The sequence below is a fragment of the Penicillium bovifimosum genome (genome assembly GCF_028826915.1).
Source record: "Penicillium bovifimosum strain IBT 22155 chromosome Unknown utg000002l_segment0_segment0, whole genome shotgun sequence".
NCBI classification, from domain to species: Eukaryota; Fungi; Ascomycota; class Eurotiomycetes; order Eurotiales; family Aspergillaceae; genus Penicillium; species Penicillium bovifimosum.
The window spans coordinates 4,630,805-4,655,271 of NW_026622711.1; the positions used below are offsets into that span (position 1 = coordinate 4,630,805).

The 24,467-nt window shown below is 51.1% G+C and overlaps 9 protein-coding genes across 9 annotated transcripts; 4 read left to right on the top strand and 5 right to left on the bottom strand.

Annotated features, from left to right (window-relative positions):
- Positions 1–872: 872 nt before the first annotated feature.
- On the bottom strand, positions 873–2,246 carry N7515_002950 (uncharacterized protein; the record flags this gene model as incomplete). The annotated part of the gene is made up of 1 exon (XM_056663694.1): positions 873–2,246. The coding sequence occupies one exon, from the start codon at positions 2,244–2,246 to the stop codon at positions 873–875; it is 1,374 nt and encodes a 457-aa protein (XP_056525807.1).
- Positions 2,247–3,017: 771 nt separating this feature from the next.
- Positions 3,018–3,553, top strand: N7515_002951 (SCF ubiquitin ligase complex subunit HRT1; the record flags this gene model as incomplete). Its single annotated transcript, XM_056663695.1, has 4 exons — positions 3,018–3,122; positions 3,177–3,255; positions 3,319–3,389; positions 3,455–3,553. 4 exons carry the CDS (start codon positions 3,018–3,020, stop codon positions 3,551–3,553), a joined length of 354 nt encoding a protein of 117 aa, XP_056525808.1.
- Positions 3,554–3,795: 242 nt separating this feature from the next.
- On the bottom strand, positions 3,796–4,223 carry N7515_002952 (signal peptidase complex subunit 1; the record flags this gene model as incomplete). Its single annotated transcript, XM_056663696.1, has 3 exons — positions 3,796–3,993; positions 4,048–4,107; positions 4,176–4,223. 3 exons carry the CDS (start codon positions 4,221–4,223, stop codon positions 3,796–3,798), a joined length of 306 nt encoding a protein of 101 aa, XP_056525809.1.
- Positions 4,224–4,895: 672 nt separating this feature from the next.
- Positions 4,896–6,114, bottom strand: N7515_002953 (homoserine kinase; the record flags this gene model as incomplete). The annotated part of the gene is made up of 3 exons (XM_056663697.1): positions 4,896–5,240; positions 5,298–5,596; positions 5,697–6,114. 3 exons carry the CDS (start codon positions 6,112–6,114, stop codon positions 4,896–4,898), a joined length of 1,062 nt encoding a protein of 353 aa, XP_056525810.1.
- A 1,530-nt stretch (positions 6,115–7,644) lies between these two features.
- N7515_002954 (magnesium transporter CorA family protein) lies at positions 7,645–9,597 on the top strand (the record flags this gene model as incomplete). Its single annotated transcript, XM_056663698.1, has 1 exon — positions 7,645–9,597. One exon carries the CDS (start codon positions 7,645–7,647, stop codon positions 9,595–9,597), a length of 1,953 nt encoding a protein of 650 aa, XP_056525811.1.
- Positions 9,598–10,047: 450 nt separating this feature from the next.
- N7515_002955 (MID1 family protein) lies at positions 10,048–11,981 on the top strand (the record flags this gene model as incomplete). Its single annotated transcript, XM_056663699.1, has 2 exons — positions 10,048–11,254; positions 11,317–11,981. The coding sequence occupies 2 exons, from the start codon at positions 10,048–10,050 to the stop codon at positions 11,979–11,981; spliced, it is 1,872 nt and encodes a 623-aa protein (XP_056525812.1).
- Positions 11,982–13,279: 1,298 nt separating this feature from the next.
- N7515_002956 (splicing factor ESS-2 family protein) lies at positions 13,280–14,746 on the bottom strand (the record flags this gene model as incomplete). The annotated part of the gene is made up of 1 exon (XM_056663700.1): positions 13,280–14,746. One exon carries the CDS (start codon positions 14,744–14,746, stop codon positions 13,280–13,282), a length of 1,467 nt encoding a protein of 488 aa, XP_056525813.1.
- Positions 14,747–17,801: 3,055 nt separating this feature from the next.
- N7515_002957 (uncharacterized protein) lies at positions 17,802–20,183 on the bottom strand (the record flags this gene model as incomplete). Its single annotated transcript, XM_056663701.1, has 2 exons — positions 17,802–19,660; positions 19,724–20,183. The coding sequence occupies 2 exons, from the start codon at positions 20,181–20,183 to the stop codon at positions 17,802–17,804; spliced, it is 2,319 nt and encodes a 772-aa protein (XP_056525814.1).
- Positions 20,184–23,008: 2,825 nt separating this feature from the next.
- N7515_002958 (uncharacterized protein) lies at positions 23,009–23,728 on the top strand (the record flags this gene model as incomplete). The annotated part of the gene is made up of 2 exons (XM_056663702.1): positions 23,009–23,033; positions 23,484–23,728. The coding sequence occupies 2 exons, from the start codon at positions 23,009–23,011 to the stop codon at positions 23,726–23,728; spliced, it is 270 nt and encodes an 89-aa protein (XP_056525815.1).
- Positions 23,729–24,467: the final 739 nt, after the last annotated feature.

Sequence of the window (24,467 nt, forward strand, 5' to 3'; positions counted from 1 at the left end):
TTACTGTGTACACTTTCAATGACATCCTTCAATTGTTTCAGCGCTTCGTGTTTCTACGCCTTTGAAAAGTTGAATGAAAACTCCATACATTTCTCCCGGTAGAAAGCCCGGGGAGTCGGGGACTAGGCAGTTATTAAGATCAACAGGGATCCAGCCAATGTGCTCTGTCTCTTGTACGTTGAACTCCACCCCGCAATTATCCGGTGAGCCACTTCTAACTTGTTTCAACGGTGTGGCTAGTTCACTTGCGATGTAGCTTAGGGCTTTCGCGTCGAAGTACAATGTACGTGCTTTCGGATTTGGGAAATACTGATTTGATTGACTGGCAAAGAAACAACGAAGAGTCAAATATGTCAGCCCCGGAAGGCTGACCGATATTCGACCAGAGCCAAAAGTGAAACCGAAAGGAGCCCAATGCCCTTCTTCCTGGAGCAAAAATAACGAAGAAAAGCAAGTACCATGCATTTCGTAGCCGTCCTCGGCTTGGCCAAGTCTTCATCCCCGAATGCGAGAACTAGATGCATCACACCGAAAAGAACCCATGACGCCAAACGATGGAATGTCAGGTGAAGCCCAAAAAATAACCACCTCATTAGTCAACATAGCATCCAGTGCTGTGCATCATGAACGTTGGCACCAGAGGCCTGAGTAAGAAAGCAACGAGCCCTCCGTCGCAAGAAAGGAAGACATAAGTGAAACCAAGGGACCCGATACCAGCCAAGGCCCTTTATAAACGAGTGCAGGAATAACCGAAAGAAAACCGAACCCACAAACAGGGAAATCAAAGAGTTGAGATAATAAGAATGTGCCTGCCAATGAACGAAGTCAAGCAAGATCGCAGGCAATCTTGATCAACCTGCTTGATTATGAAGCTAAGCGTACATGATGGGAGCACCCCCAGAGGTGTCCAGCTTCAATACCCGGCGAATGTCATTCTCGATCTGCCGGGTATCCGCCGCCTGAGATGGCAACGGCGAGTTGACAGGCATCTGGGACGAAGGCGCGGCGTAACTCTGGTGGGGTGATCCGTGACCACTCCACTGAGACTCGTAACCTGGCAGGTAGGGGTTGCCGGACGGTGCCGGGGAAGGCCCACTCGAGTATCCGCCGCTGGGGTGTCCATTCGAGGCACGGCCATGATACTGAGGCATGGATGGAGGCGGAACGTAGTGGCGCGCAGGCAAGGGGGCATGTTGGGAGTAGTGAGGGTAAGCATGCGGTTGCTGCGGATGAGAGTGCGGGGAAAAGGACCCATTAGACAAGGTCAACGGAGGACCAGATGAGGTGCGCACGGGAGTTGCATAAGGGGGAACATTAGACGGGCGAGGTCCGAATGTTCCAGCATAATCACTCGAAGATTGAACCAAAGACGGCGGCTTCTGCGCAGGCGGGTTGAGCAAGAGTTGCTTCAACTCCTCGGTCCTCCTTCTGTGCTGCTCCTCAGCGGCCGCAGGTGACTGAGAGGCACTAGGCGGTCGAAGCGCATTCATGCGGTCTTGATAAGATGGCGCGAAAGAAGGACCGATACCCGAGTTGACCGCCTTGCGGGGGTGGTCAGAGTTTCCAATTTCGAAAGCAAACATTCCATCAGGATTGGTGCGAGCGGCCCTGGGCTCAGTCTGGGGAGACCGCAGCCTATCCACCTCATGACTGCCGGTGGACTTGGCGTCCCTAGCTTGCACGGCAGCCTGGAAAAGAAAATCTAGCGGGGAAGGCTTTTGTTCGTCAGCCAGAATGGGGGTCTTATTTCGAGGCTTCGAGGGAGTCGCATCGGGTCCCGGCTCCGCATCGTCGCTATCGGTCTCGATAGGAGGGGCGAGCTTTGAATCAGGTGCTGATTTCGAGAAGAAGCTGGGAATAGGCAAGGCGGACGGGGCAGGGGATGCGTGGAAGGTTGGTCCCGCGTAGGCTGGTGTTGTTGACTTCGGTAGAGGAGAAGTCACAGCGGGATGATTGGGTGTTTGTCGCTGGCCGCTGTATCCGTTGCTATGGTAGCCATGTTGCGGGGTTGCTGAACCTTTGGGATCGCGCTGCTTCTTCCCTGAACGCGGGGCCTTCTTCGAAGAATTGAAATTGTTCAACGCGCCAGTTGGGAGAACGCCTGGGGTCATGGTCTGCGGCGGAGAGGAGGGGGGAGTAGAGAGAGGCTGAGACTTCGGAGCCTGGGGGGTCATATTCTTCTTCTGGGGGCGTCGGTTTGTGCGGGAGCCCTTGGGAGTTGGAGGGTGAGGGGATTGAGTCGACATGGCGACGGATGGCTTGAAAAATAGGCAGCCGGTGGGAGAGGTAAAGAGAAAGAGAAGAGCAACGCTATGACGAAGCAGTAAAGAGAAGAATCAGGAAAGGTCAGTCAGAGGCTGCTCAGCAGGTGTCGACAAGATTAGAAGATGACAACGCCGAGAAAGCAGAGAAAGTGAAGTTTGTAAAACCAAGAAAGTCAAGGAGTCGCAAGGTGAGTCAAGCTGGTAGACAGGTGATGTTGCCGCCCAAAGGCAAACATCGACGGTTCGCTGGAACGTCTTGGGTAGCTCAAAGTGAATGGAACGGTTGTCAATAACAGGCAGCAACTGTAAACATCTCTAAAGAAGAAGAACGAAGAGAAGCAAATGAATATAAAATCATTGTTATTGGGTTGGGGTGAGAGGTTGTCGGATGCAGCCAAACCGGGAGGGGAGACGGATCGTGATGACTAAGTCGCCACCTGCCTCGCGATAGCGGCAGCAAACACAGCCAAACACCTTTATCGTGAGAGCAACTGCTGGACAGGGTCACTGGTCTCATTGTGCATTGGGTACCTTGAAAGCACGTCTTCTTTCCACAACGCTAAAGAGGTATGTCCATACTTTTCTGTTTGCACATTACGACTACCATCACCGCTCTCGATCATTGCCCTAAACCGTCTGTCGGAGCCTCACTTACCTCAGTCACAGTCCCGATCCCCCCACTCCAGATAGCTTTTGTTGTCTCGGCCAAGCATCCCAAACACAACGCATTCAAGCCCGGCAGATATTCTCAAGATGGCCGATGTGGAGATGAAAGAAGCCGCTACAGGCTCCTCCAAGGGCAAGGCGGTCGCAAAGGGCACCGATGCTAGCGACAAGAAGAAGTTTGAGGTCAAGAAGGTACACAAGTCCCTCCTTCGAAAGCCTACATGACACTGACAACTCGCTTTAAAGTGGAACGCCGTTGCCTTGTGGGCGTGGGATATCGTTGTCGATAACTGCGCCATTTGCCGAAACCACATCATGGATCTGTGTACGCCTAACCTCCATACCTCTGAATTCTCATACCCGACAAGCTAACCGATTGACGCAACAGGCATTGAATGCCAGGCCAACCAAGGATCATCAACAACGGAAGAGTGTACTGTTGCCTGGGGTATCTGCAACGTGAGGACTCCCGCATCCACCCCATCCAACCCTTTGATCATGGACTAATCACTTGCTTACTATAGCACGCATTCCACTTCCACTGCATATCGAGATGGCTGAAGACCCGTCAGGTCTGCCCATTGGACAACCGAGACTGGGAATTCCAGAAGTACGGCCGGTAAAGCGGTTGAGCCTAGGATTTTGGAGAAACTACACGATACAAATTCATGATTTCTGGCTTATGCTACATGCCCAATTTTCTGATAGCTTAAACCCCTTGACACATCCGGATCTTTACGATAACACAGGTGTTTGTCCGACGTTCGAATTATTATGCCGAACAGCTCCATGCTATTCCATACTTCGTAACAGACAAGAAAGCGCTGCTATTATCAATCCAGTGTTTATTACGCTTGACAAGCACTTATTGCACCTTCACGCCGTCCACCGTTATGCGTGGGTTTGGTTTCCCGCCCGTTGAGCCAAGCCACTTCTCTGGATTGCGGTTGTATACAGGCCAGGGTGGGACGACAACGAGAGCTGTGAACAATGTGCCCGCCAAACCGGTCCATAACGTGAGGTAAATGTCTTTGTAGGTGTATCCGATGACGAGACTGGCAGCCTATAGCAGTAATGTTAGACCCGGTGGTAACAACCCCATGGGTACTCAACATACCCCGGAGATAATCAGCAAAACTGTAGAAAGGAGCTCTGCCAGACGCTGGCCGTGGAAGTCCTGTTATCGAGATGTCATTAGCTTCAATCCGGGTGCGGGAACAACGGAGACAGAGGGAATGGGCGCACAATTTGGCCTTCCAGGGCATCTTGAATAGGCGCGAGTAGATCATCCATGATTGAAGCAAGTTAGTTGAAACTGTGGTCAATAGGCTGAATTCCACGATCCCTTGGTTGACGCCGAGCGGCTTATCGCAATGGTGTCATTTGACTTCTGCCACATCGGACCGCCTTGTCTCTACAACAACTATTCTGGGCGTTTGGTCGGAGTATCTTTTATGACCTTTAGCGATGGACTGGATCTTTCAAGATTCTCCAGTCTGCTACGTCTTGCTGCTGACCGGATTCTTAAGTAGATTATTCTTTTTAGCTTCGGTGGTTGTGTTACGTGGTTGATCATGATTTCATTCGATGTAGCCCGCCATCTATACTTCTAGCCATAAATTGAGTACCCGAGTCAAAGCATTGCTGAGAGGAACCAAGTCCTTAGCACTAGCCCACCATGTACCATCGTACAAAATTCGCAAGTTCGGTAATCAGCCAAGTGCAACCTGCCGAGTCGGAAGGTTCACATGGACCTGCAATGAGCAAAGCAAGGAGCAGCGGTGAGAGCGAGATCTTGCATGACCCATGTGGCGACACTGAAAGCAGGAATTCTCCTTTCCATTATAGCCCTATGCAGACTTTCCCCGAGTCCCAATGCGCCAATGCTGCCGACGATGTGCCAAGCACGACGCACCGCTCACTCGCAGGCAGCAGTCATTTTGACGAAACAAAGCGCGCTATATCTTAGTTATAGGTGACAGTAGCTCCATCGTGAGCTGGCTCGAGTAGCTTCCATTGGCAGGTGATGTCATTGGCAGCGAACCGTGCGATGATGCGGTCAGCAATCTCTTCGAAGCGCTCTGTGGCCAATGCCAGAATGGTCGGTCCTGCACCGGAGAGACAGATTCCCAACAGACCGGGTTGAGTGGTAGGGGTCATGAATTGGAGGATTTCAGTCAATCCCGGGATCAGTGTCTTGCGATAAGGCTGGTGCACCTTGTCCTGCATGGCAAGGAAGATCATGTCAGGATCCGGCGGCGAGCTTCCCAATGCCGCGGGGAGGAGTGCCGCGCGCTGAAGATTGAAGACCTAGCCATGGATTAGTTTTCAAAGGGGTATACATCATATTTGAGACAGCGAACATACCACGTCCGCCCTGGAGTAGGTCTCCGGGAGTACGTTACGGGCGTTGGCCGTAGGCACCACAAAGTCGGGGATAATGGCAATGGCCTTGATTTCTGGAGCCCAGTTGAACTTCCTGTAATGACCAATGGCCACTGGTGGCGCAGGAGGTCTGATACCGGTGTCAACTCCACCTGCCGGAGCAGGCAGGACTTCACTGAGAGGGATTTCTTTTCGTGCCACATCCTCGGGCTTAAGCTCATTCAGATAGGTGCCCACAAACCCACCGAAGAGGGAAGCAGCCACGTTATCGGGGTGTCGTTCTGTCCTCACGTGTTAGTTCATGTACGATATGACATCCCATCTTCAGTTCCGCCCTTCCGAGATTCAGATGAAGGGAGATAAAAAAACATAGTAACCTACCAATCATCAAGCAGAAATCGAGCAATCGCTCTTTGCTCAAACCCAGCTTACCCACCTCATTTCCTAGCATGACACCGGCCACCACGGCGGTACCAGATGAGCCCAGACCCCGGCCTAACGGGATAGGGTTGACAATGTGCACCTTAGTCCCCACGGGAAAGGCTCGCTGATCGTGGCATCTGAGGACATACAAGGCTACTCGGGTGATCAGATTGACTTCTGGGTCGAGACTGATCTGCTCCACACTCTTGCTCTGGTCCTCATAGGTGATGGCGCAGTTGAAAGGGTACTGGGATGAGGATGTGGGCTCGATGGTGACGTGGATATCCAAATGGAGGGACAGTGCCAGGCCGATCACATCAAACCCGGGGCCAATGTTGGCCGAGGAGCAAGGGATTTTGAGCACGAAAGAAGTCATTGCAGATATTGACTTCTATGTGTGTGTTTGCTGATAAAAGTCCGAGTTACTGAGTACAATGTTTGAAATAGTCCTCTTTGATATGTGACTCTGAACTTCTTGGCGTTCCAAAAAAATTGGCCGACGTCGGCAACCGGAGTGGGGACAGTTGGATCTCGATCAACGAGGGATTGCTACAAAGTACGGATACTGTGTATTGGGTTCAAGTTGTAGGGAGTACCTAGTAGGAACAGTGTCAACTTGGAATGTCTACCTAATTTCTCGTTGTATTTTTGCATTGTCGGTGTGCTTCTTGCCGTCTCCATTACTGTACGGAGTACGGAGTACGGTTGTTCTTACAGAACAGTCCCACATACAGAACCAAGAAGTGAAAAAAAGAACAGAAATAGAATACATCGTACGGTGTTATGCAGTAAAACTTAGAAAAGTCATCTCCTTCACGATCCCAACCTAAACCTAGATCAATTCCAAGGTTGAAGACTGAAGTACAAAAATGCCTCGTGGGGGCAAATTCTAGTAAGACGCTAATAAGCACCGGGATTTCACTCGAATACAATTGGCCTAAAAGCCGCGATCATATTGTCTTGAATGCCCTAATGAAATTCGGCAGGAAATGCCTCAAATAATCAGATAGCTACGCAGTGCTTTCGAGCTAAGAATACTCCGTAGGCTCTCCTGGTTTGTTAGGTGATTCCCCTTTATCCTGCTGAAACGGGAGACCGGGCACGTACCCGCTTGCTGAAATTTTCACCAAAGCTTGGAATCTTGTGTCTCTCATACATCTAGTTCTGGCCACCCCCCCCCCCCCCCACTGTGGTCTTTCTCTCTTCTCCTTATTGCCAAACCCCTGAGGTGCTTTATCAGTAGCGCCCTCTGAAACTCCTACTCTTTGTGACTTTGCCTCTCTGTGGACGGCTTCCGAAACCATCTTCGGCCGCTCCGTCTTCTCGCCACTTAATCTACCTCTTCCCACTTCCCTCCTTCCCTTCTCTCACACCTCGAACTGGTGAATTTGGACATCTCAATTCAGAAAGGACAAAGGTCTTTGGTTCCTTGTCCCCAAGTCAAACCCTCAATCGAGAACTCATATCTCGACGTCATCAACTGAAAGGTTTGCGAGCCGGCCTCACTCGCTTCTCTCGTCGAAACAGCAACCCTGGAGCATCCTAGCTCCTCGACTACCCACTTCTTCAAGTTGGCGGGACTTCGCTACACTCAGGCTTCTCTCCTCCACCCTCTTGCAGGCCCCAAATTCCGGGTCTTCTGCGGGGGCGACACCAGACCCCCTAACTGGGTTTCAACATCGTCCTTATTGTGGCCGTCAGACGTTAGTCGGTAACGCCAGACCCTTGTGAAGGGTCTGGCTTATGGATGGAGGGCCGTCACCCTTGAACGAACCTCGTACCGGCTTGCGTCTGCTCCGGCCGTCGTGCTATCAAGAAGCAAACATAACAATTCGACCACACAACAAATCAGCTAATCTGGCGCCCTAATCGCATTTGTATAATCCTCATACACCAAGAGCTCACGATGTCGGAGTCTCCCAGATCCGATAGGTCTATGTACCTGACCAGGTACAGCACCCCGGTACCCGAACTGGACGATCACCGCCTCCAGATGCAAACGCCTCCACGCATTGAAGCACCCGTCGAGCGTTCCTACAGCCCGCACGACACCACCCCTGGGCCTGTCGGGGAAATGCTTGAGCGTCCAGATCTGCTTAACGCCAACGATGCCTACCGCGACGGCCCGATTCTTCGGGATTTTGAAAATGCCATGGTGGATGACGATCGTTCACTTAACGAGATGAACGGAACTGGCCGACGATTCTCAGTCGATCCCAATGCCACGTATCAGACTCCTCGCCGCGTGAGCATCGTCAAGCAGGATCTCACCAATGCTTCCTGCTCTTCTTCCGTGTCCGCTCGATCCTCTTCCCCGCCAAATTCAGTCGAAGCCTTTGCCGACCCTCGTCGCCGCGAGCGCGCCAATACCCTGGACAGTCATGCGCCTCCCGACCTCGATGCTATTCTGCAGCGCACCGTGTCAGGCGGAACCCACAACCGGCGTCCAACTTTCAGCAATGCCAGTGTCATTCGACCACAATTGGGGGATGCGCCTTTCGAAAACGCAGAGGAGGCTTGCTACGACCCGCCGGGCCGTATTCCCGTCATCGACTACGAGGAACTTGAAGAGTTTGTGGCCCTCAACCCCGGCCCCAAAGGCCTGGATGGCATTCACCGCAAGCAGAGCACCAGCTCGCAGAGCAAGAGACCCCGCGTATTCTATGACCTGCGCCCTGGCGCTGACAGCTCTGATACGAGTGAACTGAAGAAGATCGATTCGTCGGACACACAGCATGTAGACGAGAAGAAGAACGGCAAAATCACAGACGAAAAGGAGCTGGTTCAGACGCTCCAGAATACAAACCAGCGCACTCGCTTTGGCTTCTTCTCGTCTGAGTCCCAAACCACAGTGCACGCTTCCGACCTGGGAGATCTTGTGCTCCCTGGCGAGACCTTCCGAGACCTGTTTGAGCTTGGACCCGAAGGAGGCGTGTGGTGGCTGGATGTTGTCAACCCCACCGAGGAGGAACTGGGCGCTATCTCTCGGGCTTTCTCTATCCATCCGCTGACAACGGAGGATATTCAGATGCAGGAAGCTCGCGAGAAGGTGGAGCTGTTCAAACAGTACTACTTTGTCTGCTTCCGAACCTTTTTCCAAATGGATAAGACTAGCGAGGAGTTCCTCGAGCCTGTCAACTTCTACATGGTTGTCTTCCGAGACGGCGTTCTCACATTCTCCTTTGAGGATAACCCCCACGCCTCCAACGTTCGGAAGCGTATTGGAAAACTGCGAGACTATGTGTCCCTCAGTAGTGACTGGATCTGTTATGCAATGATTGACGACATTGTAGACAGCTTCGGCCCCGTGATCCGCGATGTGGAATTGGAGTCGGAGGCGATCGAAGATCACGTATTCATCGCTCGCGTTGACGATTTTGAATCGTTCCTCCCCCGCATTGGAGGCCTGCGAAAGAAGGTCATGAGTCTGATGCGCCTACTAGGCGGCAAAGCAGATGTTATTCGTGGATTCTCCAAGCGCTGCAACGAGCAGTACTCGGTGACCCCCCGTGGCGATATTGGTCTTTACCTGGGTGATATCCAGGATCACGTCGTGACGATGATGTCGAATTTGGCGCATTTCGAAAAGATGCTCAGTCGGTCGCATACCAATTACCTGGCACAGTTGAATGTCACCAACCTGGTGCTGGGTAACCACGTCAACAAGGTTCTTAGCAAGGTTACTCTGATTGCCACGATTCTGGTGCCTATGAACCTGATCTGTGGTTTGTTCGGTATGAACGTCCAAGTTCCTGGCCAGAACACGCCTGGATTGAGTTGGTTCTTCGGCATTTTAGGTGTGATGGCTGGTATCGTTATTGTCAGCATGGCCCTGGCCCGCTGGCAGCGGCTGGTCTGATTGCTTATTGCTTGCTATGGAGGCTTGGGGGTTGAAACTTGAAAATTAGATTACTTGCATGTCGAATTGTCGATTGACTTGAGTCTATTCTGTTCTTATTTTCTGCTATACATTCTGCCCTTCGTACAATACATTTTTGAATGAAATACTACATACATTTGAGAAAGGAACCGAACAACGTAGATTATTGAGATCTGTAAATTCTCTCGTGCCCTAAATACTCCTGCGCGTACGTGTTCCGAGCAAGGCACCAAGGCAGCCAAATTGATAAGGCGGGCATCTTCCACGATAGCCCAGGTCTCATCCAAACACCTTTCGACTTCGACTACATGCCGTTGATTCAACCTCCAGGAAGAGGTTTACAGCTGGTGTATGCCACCGCTTGCCCGTAATACCTTTATCTGCCAAGCTACATGAGTTGTGCAGCGACACCCTCCCCTCCGTTTTTCCATGCGACATCAATACCGCGCGCTGCAGTGCTATCTTACTGCAACAATTAGCGCGATCGGCCTCCTTTTCGCGCTCGCCTGCAACTCCGTCGCTTATGCCGAAACCACCCATAGCCCCGCTGCAGAAAATACATCGAACCTGCGAGGGGCGATCGCCAGTGACGGGGCCGGATTCCCAGTTCCGCTAGACTCATTTAATGGGCTCGAACTCCGCGACAGTGCCGACGAAGATGGCGAGTCAAATGGGCTGGATCTCGTGCGCAGATACCCCAATGCTGCGAAAGCGTTGGGTAACAATCAGTTCGTAGCGGGCTCGCTCGAGATCGGCGCTGTGGAATGGTTCTACCTGCCGGCGGCCGTGGTGAACGGCAAGCACGGCGTGCAAGGCACGGGTCTGCCTGCGTTTGTGAATGCTACTGATGATGACTTTGAATCGCGCCAAGAGCTACGGAAACGAGACGAGGATCTCGCGAAGCGAGAGACGACGACAGTCTATCTGTCGCTTACGACCTGCAGCAAACCCCATAGAAACACAACCAGTTCGCAAAGTGGATTCCCGCAGCTGCAAGTGTATGTCTCGAAGTCGGCGAAGCTGCAGCAGCCGGGACCGGGGGAAGATGATTCGCAGCAGGAGGTTCACACTGCCGTTGGCGGGTATGTGGGAATCACTAAGACTACCGATAGCGATGTCTTCATCGGCGTCGCGGCTCCCAATTCGACCGACTATACTGGAGATTATACCTTCCAGATTGCAGCATCTATCGACGCCTATTTTCACAAAGTCGTGGATGATGACCCTAATTTGTTTTTTATCGACGCGGACGTGTCAGCCGCGCTGCTGGTGACGAACAATCTCACCCTATCCGCGAGCAACTCCTCCAATTACCGTCAGTGGATGAACCTCGTTCCTCCGTATACTATGTTCGCCCACAACAGCAATGACACATCGCTGAGAGGGCTGGAACGATCGTTCTGCGCCCTCGATGCGCTTTCCCAGGTGGGCCGAATCAGCAATTCCACCGAGGTTGGCATGACCAGCCGCGGACTTGGAAACAAGCCAAAGGAGCAATTCTACATCACAGGACTGAACCAGAGTTCATCTTACAGTGGGCTTCTGGCCATGGTGGGCAATTCGACTGCGTCTGGGAATGGCATTGTCGGCGGCGGCGGCCAGGTATGGAAACCGATGAACTTCACGACCAAAACAGGTAAGACACATCTATACACCCTCCCAAATTAAGCAAAATCCCCATTCTAACCCCGTTTCCAGATGACAACTGTGCCGTGCTCTTCAACCTAACCTTCTGCTCGGAAGTCGCCTACGCAGTCCCCTCAAACCCAAGACTCAGCGTCAACAAGCTCCGCACAATCTACGACGACTACGCAGCCTCCTACTACCAAAATTTCAGCAACTCCCTCCAGCAAATCCAATGCAAAGCTCCCCCGGAATCAAGATTCTCCCTCGCCGTCGACTGCGACGACTGCGCAAAAGCATACAAACAATGGCTTTGCGGCGTCACAATCCCCCGCTGCGCAGACTACAGCAATCCAGCCACCTACTTGGCCGTCCGTAATGCAGGCCAGGAGTTCATCAATGGCTCGTCTTTGCCGTCTGATAGTCCGCTTCGGAAATCAGTGGCGTCGAACTCGTCGCGAAATGCTATTATCGATCAGAAGATTCGACCGGGCCCGTACAAGGAGATCCTGCCTTGTCAGGATATCTGCCATACGCTGGTTAAGGACTGTCCGTCTGCGCTCGGATTCGGGTGTCCGGAGGGGAGGTTGCTGAATTCTTCGTATGGATATCGGAATTCTGATGGGATTATCACTTGTTCTTATCTTGGGGCTGTGTATTCTTTGAGCCTTGGGGTGAGGCTGGGTGCTTGGGCTTGGGTTTCTAGTTTGATTGTTATGGGGGTTATGTTTTTGGTGTAGATTGTTCCTGAATACATGTCTTTGGATGGCTCTGTTGGTTCCTGTGGAAATTATCCATGTCTGACCACATAGTCAGGTAGTTAGTATGCAGCATGTAACATCCTGAACCTCGTACCTTGAGGTCTCAAACCAGCCATCTCCGCAACAGAATCATACACCCATTCATGTCCACTACACCCTATACACACCTATCTCATATAATGGAGCTGAACAATCACCATTCCAACTCTTTCCTCTTCGACTCCAACTTTTCCCCACCTCCCTCCTCACTCTTCTCCCCATCCTCAACCCCTCTATCCCCCCATCTCTCCCTCCAAATCCCAATCTCCTCCTTCCACAAATCCCTCACACAAGGATCGCACGAGCTCCCACAGCAATCACCCAATCCCGGCGGCGGCGGGGGATCATTGTATGTCCGCTCTCCCGCACGGATGAGCTGTTTTGTGCGGGTTCTTGTTAGGCGGGTTTTGAGAAGGGTTTTGAAGAGCGGTGTTTCTTCGGGCGTGTAGTATGGTTCTGGTTCAACTGGGGTTTTGATGGGAGTTGGGGTTGGGGTTGGGGGTTCAATTGATATGTGTGTTTTGGTTGGTTTTTTTCTCTTTCTCTTCGACTTTCTCGTTGGTGGTCTGCCTCTCTGAGGATGTGCTTGAGAAGGACCTGGAGAATGGGGATAGGAGGGTTGAGAGGAGGGTTGCTGGGGAATATGTTTTGGGTGTGGAGATTTCTTTTTCTTCTGCTGGCTCTGTTGGTGGAATGGTTTCTGAATCTTTGGTCTTGGGGAGATTTTCAGAGGTTGTTGATTCTGGAGATGCAGTTTGGTTCTCTGGGGTTGAGATGCTCATCATTTGAGATATCAGTGAAGATATTGGCATGATTGATTATGTGAAGATCAATTTATGTTGACTCTCGGACCAGTTCATGGAATCTGTGGTCTTGTTAGTCTCCAATTCCAAGTCACGGCATGTAGATAACCCACGAATCTCAGGACCGGTCTAAGTTTCTAACCAATATTGAACTGAAGATGAAAGGTATCTGTCGGATATGTAAATAGTACGAAGTCAAGAGCACGTCGAACTACAAAGCCGACCTCGTAGTACCGACGTCGGGACCGGATGGGATACTCGGGATTGCGGTTCCTGTCCATTCCGATCTCATCTCGTTCATACTGGACTACCATTCTTACGGAGTACACTCGGCTTCACGTCCTGAGGAATAAAAAATGAAATAATAATGTAACGCCGATGAGGCCTATCCAGTGGTATAATGCTGCTAAAACGACAAAACGAAAACCATAAACATCACTTTCGCCGAGGTGTCGGTGTCCACACATTCCCCAGTCCAGACTTCTCTCCAGACCTGGGCGTCCGCCCGACCTGCTGTAGCAGCTTCTGCGCCGCAGGTGTAAGCATCTTGCCAGAATACCCACCAGACACAGAGCCGCTAGTAGAACTAGCTCCAGGTGTAGACTGCAGCCCATAGTCTAACCGGGGACTACTGGCAAAACGGGGCGTGAACGAGACAGGAGTCTTCGTGACACGGGCGGCCTTTTCAGCACGTTTGTTCCGCGCCACACGGTCTACCATGCGATGATGCAGGGCTTCGCGCTTGCCAGTCTCGCCGAGTTTGAATGGGTTGGGCTTTTCAGAGCTCGGTCCGAGGAGGCGCCAGTCCACCTCCATGTCGTCTGAGCCAGAGGCAGGTTCCGGCTCAGGCTCGTCTTCATCGACGAAGGCATATCCGTTGACCCTGGGAGTTTCACTTCCTGCGAAAGCCGATGCGGCTTCGGACTCGCTGAGATGCGGTCGGCCGGCGATAGCATCTTGGATAGCGGATATGGAAGGCGAAGGGGGAACGGAATTCGCGGCATCCGCTGCTGCGGCAGCACTTGGGTCTAAGAGCCTTGTGTTTTGGTAGAGCGTTCGTTTGGGTGCTGCTCGGGACGTCGATTCAGCTTTCTGGGCCAGTGTCTCGTGACTGTCCTCCACTGAGGAAGGGAGAAACATAAGAGTGTTATCTGGGCGAGTTTTCCACGTGTCAGGCCTTGCGGGGCGGGCATCCAAATCTGCCTTGATAGCCGGTTGTGCATGTTCGTCGTGTTTGATGAGACCCATTTGTGGGTTTCCGCCTTGAGCTGTGATGCGCTTGGCTTCTCGTTGGTGATGCGCAATTTGGCGTGCCGAGGGTATTTTGTTCCCACTCCATAACCAGGGATATTTCTCTCGCTTCTTCTCATTCTGTTTATCAAGGACCTTGTTGAAGGCCTCATTGTCTTCGCTGGTATACTTTGCTTGGAAGGCAACCAATCCCATATTTGATACATCGGGAATATTCAAGTCTGGTGTCTCGGTGGCTGTCGTGGAAGTCGAGACAACCGACATAGGTGTATCCCCTCCCCAGCCATGTGGAGTGTCTTCAGGTCGCGTAGACGGGAAATGCTGCGGTGTGCCCGGGACCGATGCGTGCTCTGATTTTCGCCTCATATTTGAACCCGGAGTGGGCGTGCGCATGACATCAGCCAGCTTCCTTTTGGCACTTCCAATCCATGCTTTGTCCTTTGATTCGAGGGCCTCCAGATACTCCTGCTTGACCTGGTTTTCGAGTAATCCGGGAAAGAAATCGCGGGCGATGATGTGGGACAAAGCGTTGGTGTAGACGTCTTCGTTGAGGACAGTTGCGGGGCGTTTGACTCGCTTCGGGGGCGGTGGGGGAGGCATGAGCTGGCCATCAGGCCTCTTGGCCACCTCTTGCGAAGAAGAGGAGGCCATGGTTGTACAGTTGAAGTCAACTTGAAGAGAGAAGAATGACGAGCGATGAGTTGTGGCGATAAGATAACGAATCAGATGATTGTTGGTCTAACCGCTTTAGGCAGGTATGCTTCCACCGCCACTGCCATCTTGCTCTTAGATAGGTCCTGTCACTCCTGCCTAGATACATGTAGGTATGTTTACATTGTTTTAGAAGGGCTTCAACAGTCAACTGACTACTTAGTACTACTTGGGTGCCCAGGGGCTAGATTGTTAAGAGCTGCTTGGGGTGTTCTTTTTGAACAGACATCCAGAGGATCACTGCAGAACCGGCCAGTTTTAACGGCTTCAGACAGAATACTACTACTAACACAAGTGCGCAGGTTTCATGGAAGCATCTTCCAATGCGGCAACGCCTCTAATAAATTACATGAGGTCACATATGATGGTGACATATCAAGGATCATCCGAACACTCGGCAAGTATCAGATGTTGACTCCTCCCAACTAGACCCCTCGAGAGTCGAAGGGCAGTTCGAGAGCCTGAACCTAGGTACCACATTCTGGAAGAGAACATTTCAGGGCTGTACATCTGCAACCCACATAGCATGGATTCAGCTAACTACAACGCTATAGATCACATAAAGCTGCTTCCAATCTTGGGAGGTTCCCTAGGTAACGTACCTGTCCGTACTAATCCTCCTTGAGCTGCGGACGTGGGCGTCTCCTTCCATATTAGGTCGTGACAGCCCTATTTGACGTCTTCCAACTGGCGATACTTACGTCCCTTTCTTCTGTCAACGAGACACCCCGGTCTTGATCGAGGATACATTCATTTACTATCCCGGAGGCGCTCTCTGTCAACGAGACACCCCGGTCTTGATCGAAGGAACATTCATTTGCCCTCCCGGAGGCGCTCTCTGTCAACGAGACACCCCGGTCTTGATCGAAGGCACATTCATTTGCCCTCCCGCATGCTCTGAGAAACACCCGAAGCAGAGTATTCCATCCATCTGAACCCGAGGGCTGAGAGGACTTTCAGTATATCTCGTACTCTCACGCCTAGGTTACACTCTTTTGCTTCAGGATCCTGAACCTCCAAACATGCTTACCAGTCTTCCCCCCGAGGTAGTTTTATGCATTGCAGATTTTCTTCCACCGGAAGATATCTACAGTCTCTCACTTTGCAGCCATCGATTGCTCGGGATACTCAAGAGAATCACCGGTCGCCTCACGATGAACCACGACAGCCGGTTATCTCTCCTGCGTCGACTTGAGCATGATCACCCACGTTACTTCATCTGCTACTATTGCAATTCTCTGCAGGAATGCAGAACAGGTTTTCCCCAGCTAGTAGGTCTGACACTCCTGGACTTCAGATGTGGCTACCCCCTGAAGCAACCCCCGAGACAGGCACTCTGTCTATTCGATCGATTGCATTTGATGCTACATCACAGCCAAAAGGTGTACACCAATTACATTTTCCACTTCGCTCATCTCAACCTTGCTATGAGACAACTTTACTACGGTCCTCAATATGGGATTAGCACGAATAGCCTATCCTTCACGGAAGTGAGATCTCACAGTCCCTCTGGACCCAATTGCCTTGGATCAACTGTCCTATTCTCCGTCGATACCCAGATATGTCCCGATCCCCCGAGTCTCTATATGCGAGTCCAGGATATAATGCTCGTGAATGATATTAGGGTCTGCCTGCCTGCGTTCCACATCAAGGCAGAACCGAATCCAAATCTGTTTTTCCGGGTTTGCGCACATACTCCGCTCTCATGGTATATCGAGCAAATCGCTAGCGCACGCCGCGGCGCCCCGAACTATTCGCGCTTTGGTGACTGGTTCTGTCACATATCTCGTACCTGCGGAAAATGCAACACCGACTTTATGATTGAGTTATACACAGACTCACAGAACTGTGTCACGCTTTTGATCACAAGGTGGATCTGTCTTGGTGCAGGCCGTCGCCCAGATGACCCTCTGTGGATGGTTCATTCCCGTGCTGGAAAGCCTGGAATATTGGTCCTGGGACATACGGGGCCGGGCCCGAGACGTATCTTCGAACAACTTACTGACACCCCGTTCTCGGATTTGAGTCAACGCAATCGTGCCTGCCTCAAAGGTGAGGGTTATCGTACTATGATGGTACCGATGGGTGGAGCCGTACCTGCCTGGGGGTGGTGGCCTGGGGCGCCAGTTATTGGAAATCCAAGTGGAAATCCAAGTGGAAATGGAGTTGGCGATGCAGTTGACGGTGCAGTCGAAAATGATCATGCAGTCGACCATGCAGAGTCAAGTTCCAGATGAGACAGATCACAGAACCGGGGAAGTCGTGCAGGGATCATGGGCTGCTAGTAGCATGATCGTACAGTCCATGGAGATTACCAAACATTCAAGATGGCCATGTATTTTTATGAACTTGGATTGTATGGAGAGCAGGAAGGACAAGACATTAGACAAGAGACAGTCAATGCAACAATCAGCCTGACCGTCTGGACCAGATACATCAATGATTCCACCAATCCTCTGGGCCTGATGCTACAGCTTCTCGCACACTAGTTACTACATGTAGAAAGGACAGTCATGCAAACCAACGCGTTGTATTGGAGCAATAAGCCCCTTCTATAAGAAACAGAGTCTAACATATGAAGGCAAAGAAATTGAATACAAGCGAAAGACCCCAACAAAATGGAAATTCCCAATCAGATTTCCTCCTTTCCCAGTCCTTTTTTTCTTCTTTTCCCAAATTTCCCTTCCAAGACACCAGGCCGGTAAAAATCGCTATCGCTGAGAAATGCATCGAGAAAGATTCCAAGGCCAACAGGTGAAACACAAAAACGCAAACAGATAAGAAAAGTATGGCTCACAGGCAAAGACAAGACAAGTTAAACAAAGATGAAAATGAAACTAGGAAAACACTGATCGTGGACTTCATGGAGCGGTAGGTGAGGTGTCTATCGGGTGACAAAGCGAGAGATGTGATAGATATCATATGCAAGGGGTGAAAAGAAAAGAAAATTGAGATCAAACTCCGAGCTGGAGTTGATCGTAACGATGGTAATGCATCACTCAGTGAGCGATGGGAAGAGAGAGTAAGAAGGCGAACGACCCTTCTTCCGGTTCGGGTTTTTGGTCGGGACAGCAGGGGGTGGAGCTTCAAATTTCACGGGCGCTGTATCCACCTCGGAGGCAGACTTGGCGCGGTCGTGCACTGCCGGCATTGGGAATTCCACGCCGTCGAGACTGGTGTTGCTGCCACTGGGGAGGAAGAAGTGCGCCTCGGCGAGACTCTTGGTCTGGCGGTGGTGTGAGGATGAGGATGGACGGGTGAGTGCCTCGCCAGCGGTCACCCGGTCTGTTGGCATCAGCTCGCGGCTGCTGGATAGGCTGTGGATCAACTCGGGGACGCTGCCTGTTGAGACGGAGGAGCGGTGTTTGCGGGCGATGGAGGCGGCGCGCGAGAGCATCAGGCTCTCCTGTGAGTTACACTTGCTGATTGGGGAGAAGCTGCTGCGCGGGGAGATGGGACCCATCATGCCCTGGGAAAAGGGGAAGTGGCGGTCTGATTCGCTGTCGTTCAAGTACTCCTCGTACAATGGTTCGTGGGGGATTTGTTTGCCCATTGATGGGAGCATTGAGTTCACGGGTTGGAAATAACCATCGCTGCGTGCGATGAATTCCCGCTCGTAGTCTGCCGTTGAGGGGGTCGCGGCGGAGTGCGAAGGTACTGACTGCGCTGGGCTGGCGTCCAAGTCGGGGGTGGGGAGGGCGGATGTGCTCAGTGGGCTGGGCTGGAGCTGTCTGGTCCTTGGGGAGAGCCAGGAAGCCTCGTTACAGGTTACGCCCATTTGAGGGCGGCCTTCGTCCAGGGATGTGCGAGACCAGTCGAAGTTGGAGGTGGATTCGGCTGCGTGCTCGTAGCAGTAGTCGATGTCTGCGTCCCATGAATCATACATTTCTTCTTCGTATGAAAATTGGTGCAGGCGGGTGATGTCCTCGGGTGTTGTGATCGCCATCTGTGCATGAGGGGCGTGCTGAAGATGTTGAGGAAGAGTCGGTGAGCCAAGCGTCTCGGAGAATTTCCTGGACAGCTCTTCGGCGACTTGAATTGACATCGGAGAATTGGTGGTCTTGGGTGACTGGGTACCGGCTGGGGGTGGGCTGGCGTGAGAAGCTGTGCGGGAATGGGGGTTCCCTGTGCTAGAATCAGGACTGTGCCAATACCGAGTCGCTTCCGCTTCCTCTGGGACATCCGCTAAGTCATAGTGGCTGCTCGAGGACGAGTTCCTAGTGTGATCATTCACATTTTGTTCAGGGCTGAAGAAGCGAGTCGCTTCCTCTTCCTCCGGCACATCGTCGAGGTCAGAGTGGCTGTTCATGGACGAGGTCCTGGTGTCAGATGCAGGTGGTTCCGAGCTGAAGAAGCGAGTCGGCTGCACTGATTGGAGACACTCCGGATACGTCATTGCAGAGGACAGGCCCAGGATTTCGTCAATGGCACGAGGTTCTGGCTCACAGGTCTCAGGTGCGGGGGTCTCCGGCACAGCGGAAGGTGGAGGAGTTGTGGGACAGGAGCGAGGATATCTGGAAGCTGGCCGCGAGAAGTTTTCGTTGGCGCGGGAAGGACTACGCACGTGGTCCCGGCGTGTTTTGGGAGAAGCTGGCGGGCTTACGCTGGGCACGTCGACCGTTGTGGCGGTCCCAAGCCCGGGCAGGTCATCGCTGGAGAAATTACGGAAATGAATGTCCTCGGCACGGATACCTTTGAGATCGGTCTGGGCACGTTGAGCTGCTCGGATGGCCGAGAACTCGGTGACGAGGTCATTTTCGCGGGTTTGATTCAAAGATTGGAATTGTGACGGGTTGGTATGAGTCAAGTGGTGGAAATCAAAAGGGTCCGAGATGATGCTTTTCATGCGTTCGCCTATATCAATCGAGGTCAATTGCGTCCACACTTTCACCTGTTAGCTGATTTCGTCGCACGTACTGTGATCGGTTTGACGAGAGCGACGCCCAAAGATCTCCCTCTCCGCACGAGGCTTCTCACGCTCGGCCTCGTCTACCTCGTCCAGCGTGGCGACGATGTTGATCTTGCTACCCTGTCGGCGCAGAATCCGGCTACCCCGCGCCAAAAATGAGCGGGCTGACTTGTCGTGCTTATCGGAGCGGAGACCCAAGGATGACGGAGCCCGGTCTTCGGAGGGACTGGAGCCATCTGCCGAGGTCATGGAAGAAGCCGGTGAGCGGCGTGAGGAAGTTGAGGTGGTAGTATTGCTTCTGGAGCGGCCGCTGAAGACCGATAGCCTCTTGGGGCTGTGAGCGTGTGCAATTGACCTGGAGCGGATATGGGCGGCATGCTCCGGCTGCTCGTTGGAAGAGTTCGTGGATGGACGGTCACTACCGTCGTCCTCCCAAGGTTTGGCCATTGGCGGTGCGAATATCGACATGGTGGGAATTGAAAGAGAGGAAACTACACCATGATAAGATGGGAAATCTGGAGATCTCCGCCGTCTACAAAATAAAGGAGCGAAAGTGGAAAGGAACGGTTCTCAAGTGGAACAGGAGAGAGGTTGATAATAAATTAATATAATACTCGATGACGGGGCAATACGATTGACATACACGATGTACATACAAGACACGGGGCAGTGGTGGAGCCGCGTTCAGGGGTATTTATGGTATTTGTTTCTAAATAATTCCCTTTTTCTTTCTTTTTTTTTCATGGAATTATCAGCATGTATGATGTTCTCCAACTCGATCTGAGTTATTGCTGTTCAATATTTGTCCTTTGTTTAGATTCAAGCGGTCACACTATGCATCTAACCGAGTTGATCATTGATCATATTCTACACAAACATTGGACAGATCACAGTAAATAAGAAATAAGAAACATAACATTGGAAAAGTATTGTAAAGAGAAAATAACGCGGGATAGCTACCATGGTTCATGTACCCAACGTCCAGGAAATTCCTGTAACGGAGCTAGAACCGAACTGCCTTAATGGCATAGTTATGCATCGGACCAAGGGGATGGTTCAGAACGTGCTGGGGACCCGCATGTGGGGAAGGAGCAAGAAGAAGCTATTCCTAGTCAAGAAAGAATCCGCGGTCCGGTACGCTCCGTTTTGGGTTATTCAGTTTATATTCTAGTACATTGCCCTACCCCCGACGGTCATGTTGTGGGTTTGACTGGCAAAGAGGGGGAAATACGATATACACAGACGTGATCCGGCTTAAACTGCGTAGATGGCTCCTTACCGGTATGTTCTACATATGTCGTAGCAAGAAGACAGAATATGCAAGCTCAAAGTCCAATGCTATTGGATAATTGTAAATCCAACTCAATACCCAATGGGAAAATATTGAAATCTCTCAACTGCTGAATTCCTTACTTACTGAAGTCGCAGAGTCAAGAGCCCAGACTCGAGTGGAGAGCCCTGGCTGGAGAGACAAACCCTTATCACCCGATAAGTCGGGGCGCATACTGTTCTTCCCTTCCCTTTCCACCCCCCTCTACACGTTTTTACAGGAGTACCAAGTAGAACATGATACATTGCTACCGATGTCTCTAATTCATTAGATACTCCATGCGAAAATAGTCCCTCGTCTCATCTCTGCCTTGCGTGAGCGCTGAGACCAGCCACCGACGCCTCTTCCCTTCCCCGCGCAGAGCGGAGCCTCGGTCCAACGGTTTTTATCACGAATAGGATTTAAGAGGGTAGCGTTTTAATGAGCAACATAACTACTCCGTACATAGTAACTAGTTAGGGCTTGGGATTGAAAGTCACAGATCGCAATCTACGTTTTCGGGATCCGGCAGTGGGGTCCATAATAACATTGTACCGATGTATTCATATTACAATCGAGCTGTATCTAAACTGGGAGCTGCTACAGTAGATTATGTATCTGTCTACTCAGTACGGAGACGGAGTAACTACTTTGTACACAGTACGCAATGCATTTTCTCCAGTCTCTCCAGCTCAACCTACTCCGTACGGAGTACACATCCTTCGAAAATGATAGACAAGGATCTCCGTGTTCCTGTCTTCCTGCAATCATGTGATCTTACGCTGCTGCTGGGGTTTGATCGCTTAATTCAAGCCTCGGGGAGCGCCCGTCTTCTATCTCATGTCAGCTCCGAATTAATTCTTTTTCAATTGTTTCTCTCTCAACAGAGACTAAAAAGCAAAACACCGACTTTAGAGTTGCACATCTCAACCTCAGGGATGTAGTTCGAAGTTGAAGAATGTGAATATCCGCGAGTCACCCGTCTCCCTTACATTTCCTGTCGGAGACGCCCGTTGTCTCAGGGCGGGGTATATCCATTGTGTTTGGTATGTGCATATTACTACCCTGGAAGTAGCACTACATATGATAGACATGAAGTACGCGGGGAGGACGAGGATTAGAGATGAATATCGATCGTGGTGTTTCGTTTGTTATCGTTGCACAGAATTGCTTTAGCTTTTTCGTACCGTTGCGATGATCGCGATAACCACGTTGCACACAGTGTTGGTTTATGGGATGTATCTTACCCTGCGCCAGCCAGCTTCCTATCTCGTGTAGAAGGTGGACCGTGAGGCTGCAGCTAGCACGATGCGAAACAAGGGAGCATAGGAAAAAGCAAAAAGAAGGAAAATAAAGAAACGAACGCGTCTCAGTCTATTTCAGTGTACCGCTAGGTAGTCAGAAAAATGTGTATTGAAGGGTAAAGTGGAACTCCTGACGATCTTGTAGTCTAGAACTTGTACTCCGTAAAAACATGTAGATTCGTAGTTTGGAACGCACATCTAAAAGGTACGGAGTAGAGAGGGTTTGAAACAAAAATAAGTTTAAGTGCCGCACTACGCAGGTACAATGTTCATCATAGATCGTTACATCGGTTCTCCGTATGGCGAGCCGTTCAGGCAAAATTGAACCATGGATCCTTTAAGTAGGAGCCTCCCGTTCTCCTTTTTAAAAGGTCTAAAATGAACAAAGCACGTTCCTCATCTCCACCAGTTGTTCGCGTCCACGATGATCATCATTGAGCTTTGGAGTTATGCATTTTGTATTGGTTATTACTCCGTAGTCATATCAGTGAAGCCAGATCTGCATCAAAAATAGGTCCAAAACTGTCTTCTGGCTCCGAGACAAAGTTGGAAGACCGAAAGAGAAGAATCAGGGTGTAGCAAAGTACCAAATTCGATGGATGCGAGATCCATTGAAGGAGGTACCTACATTGTTGTATCCTGTGATAGGGTTCACGGAGGTAAAGAGGGAGAAATTCCAGATGGCCCGTGGAATATCTGGAACAGGTACGGAGTACGGAGTACCGCGATTGGAACCATGGGATGGCAATTTAGCTCGACTTACATGTGACATGGTTCGCGACCGTGGTCACGAACTCGTCCCCGTTCCCCCATTCGATTAGACGGTCATATTTCCGTGGATCGACAGATCTAGATAATTCCCCTGAAAGCTTCGTCTCCGAGTTACGTATTTAGATAATTGGAAAATCAATAACTAGGATGTTTTCGAGGCGTTGACTAGTATCTGCGCCTTTGAGCTTCGCTGCTTCCCACACCTGAAGCGGGTGCGCCACGGACGACCCATCACCCTCGTTCTAACCAATAGTCAAGATTCTAAACTTTGCATGTACCTTATAGTTATGGCATGGCTATGTAAAAGGTACATGGAAAATTTTCGGGTCTACATCGAAATGTCCATATGAATTATGCGATTAGCGCCAACCACCTTTACAACAGTAAGTATGGAAGTGAGCAAGGAAGCCGTCAAAATCCAGGCGCCACCCATCTCCAAATGCGCCTTCGAGGCTGCATTCCTAGACGATGGAGTTGGGCAAGCTACCCCAGGTCGATCCCGAAGCACATGCAAAGTAGATGTCATGGCTGCCGATATACTTGCTGCGGCTGATGAGTTGATCTTTGCATTGCAGGGATTGGTAGTCTTGGGCAGCGTAGTCGGTTCTGCTAGACAGGAGGGTCCGTAGGTACTTTCTGTTGCTGGGAGCTTAGAAAGATCCGCGTAATTGATAGCCTGGGCTAACGCTTTGTCGCAAGGGTTGTGAGTTTCAGCGATTCCTTGGCATCTTGTTGGCATCTTGTTCTCTAACTGTGTAAGTCGTCAACATCAGCCGAATGAGTAAAAGTGCTGGGTGCACAATAGTGGTGTTACAGGGCAGTGGGCGTCAAGGGATGCACGTCCAAAGTTACGGAAAGTCTGGCTTCCCCTCTATGTAAGAGACCTTTCATCGCCTAAAATATAGACTAGTATCGCGTAACACACTATCAATTTAGCCTGACGGTCTGACCCCAGTCCAACGGTCGCCGGTGGGAAAATCATGACCCCGTTGGAACTATGTGGAGAAAGGATCAATCTAACGTTTGCCCTCCTTACTAGTTATGCCTCTCCCATACTATGTACGGAGTACTATAAGGGGCGATTGACCGTCATATTCATGAGGCTGATTCTATTTAGCCATTTCCATTCCATTGAGATAGCTGCGCCATCAATAATTGATGCCACTATGTGCGACGACCCGCTTGCGCTTTTAATGTAACCTGACAATGACCGTTAGCCTGGCTTAGTCTGGGGATATGATAGGATATGGCAGGGGTAGACCGTGTTGGTTGACCGGGGGTCCCTTTCACGTTGCAGGGCAATTTGTGATACATAGGAGGACTTGGGCAAGCAAATAACGGATGAACACATAGACTATTAGGCATAGT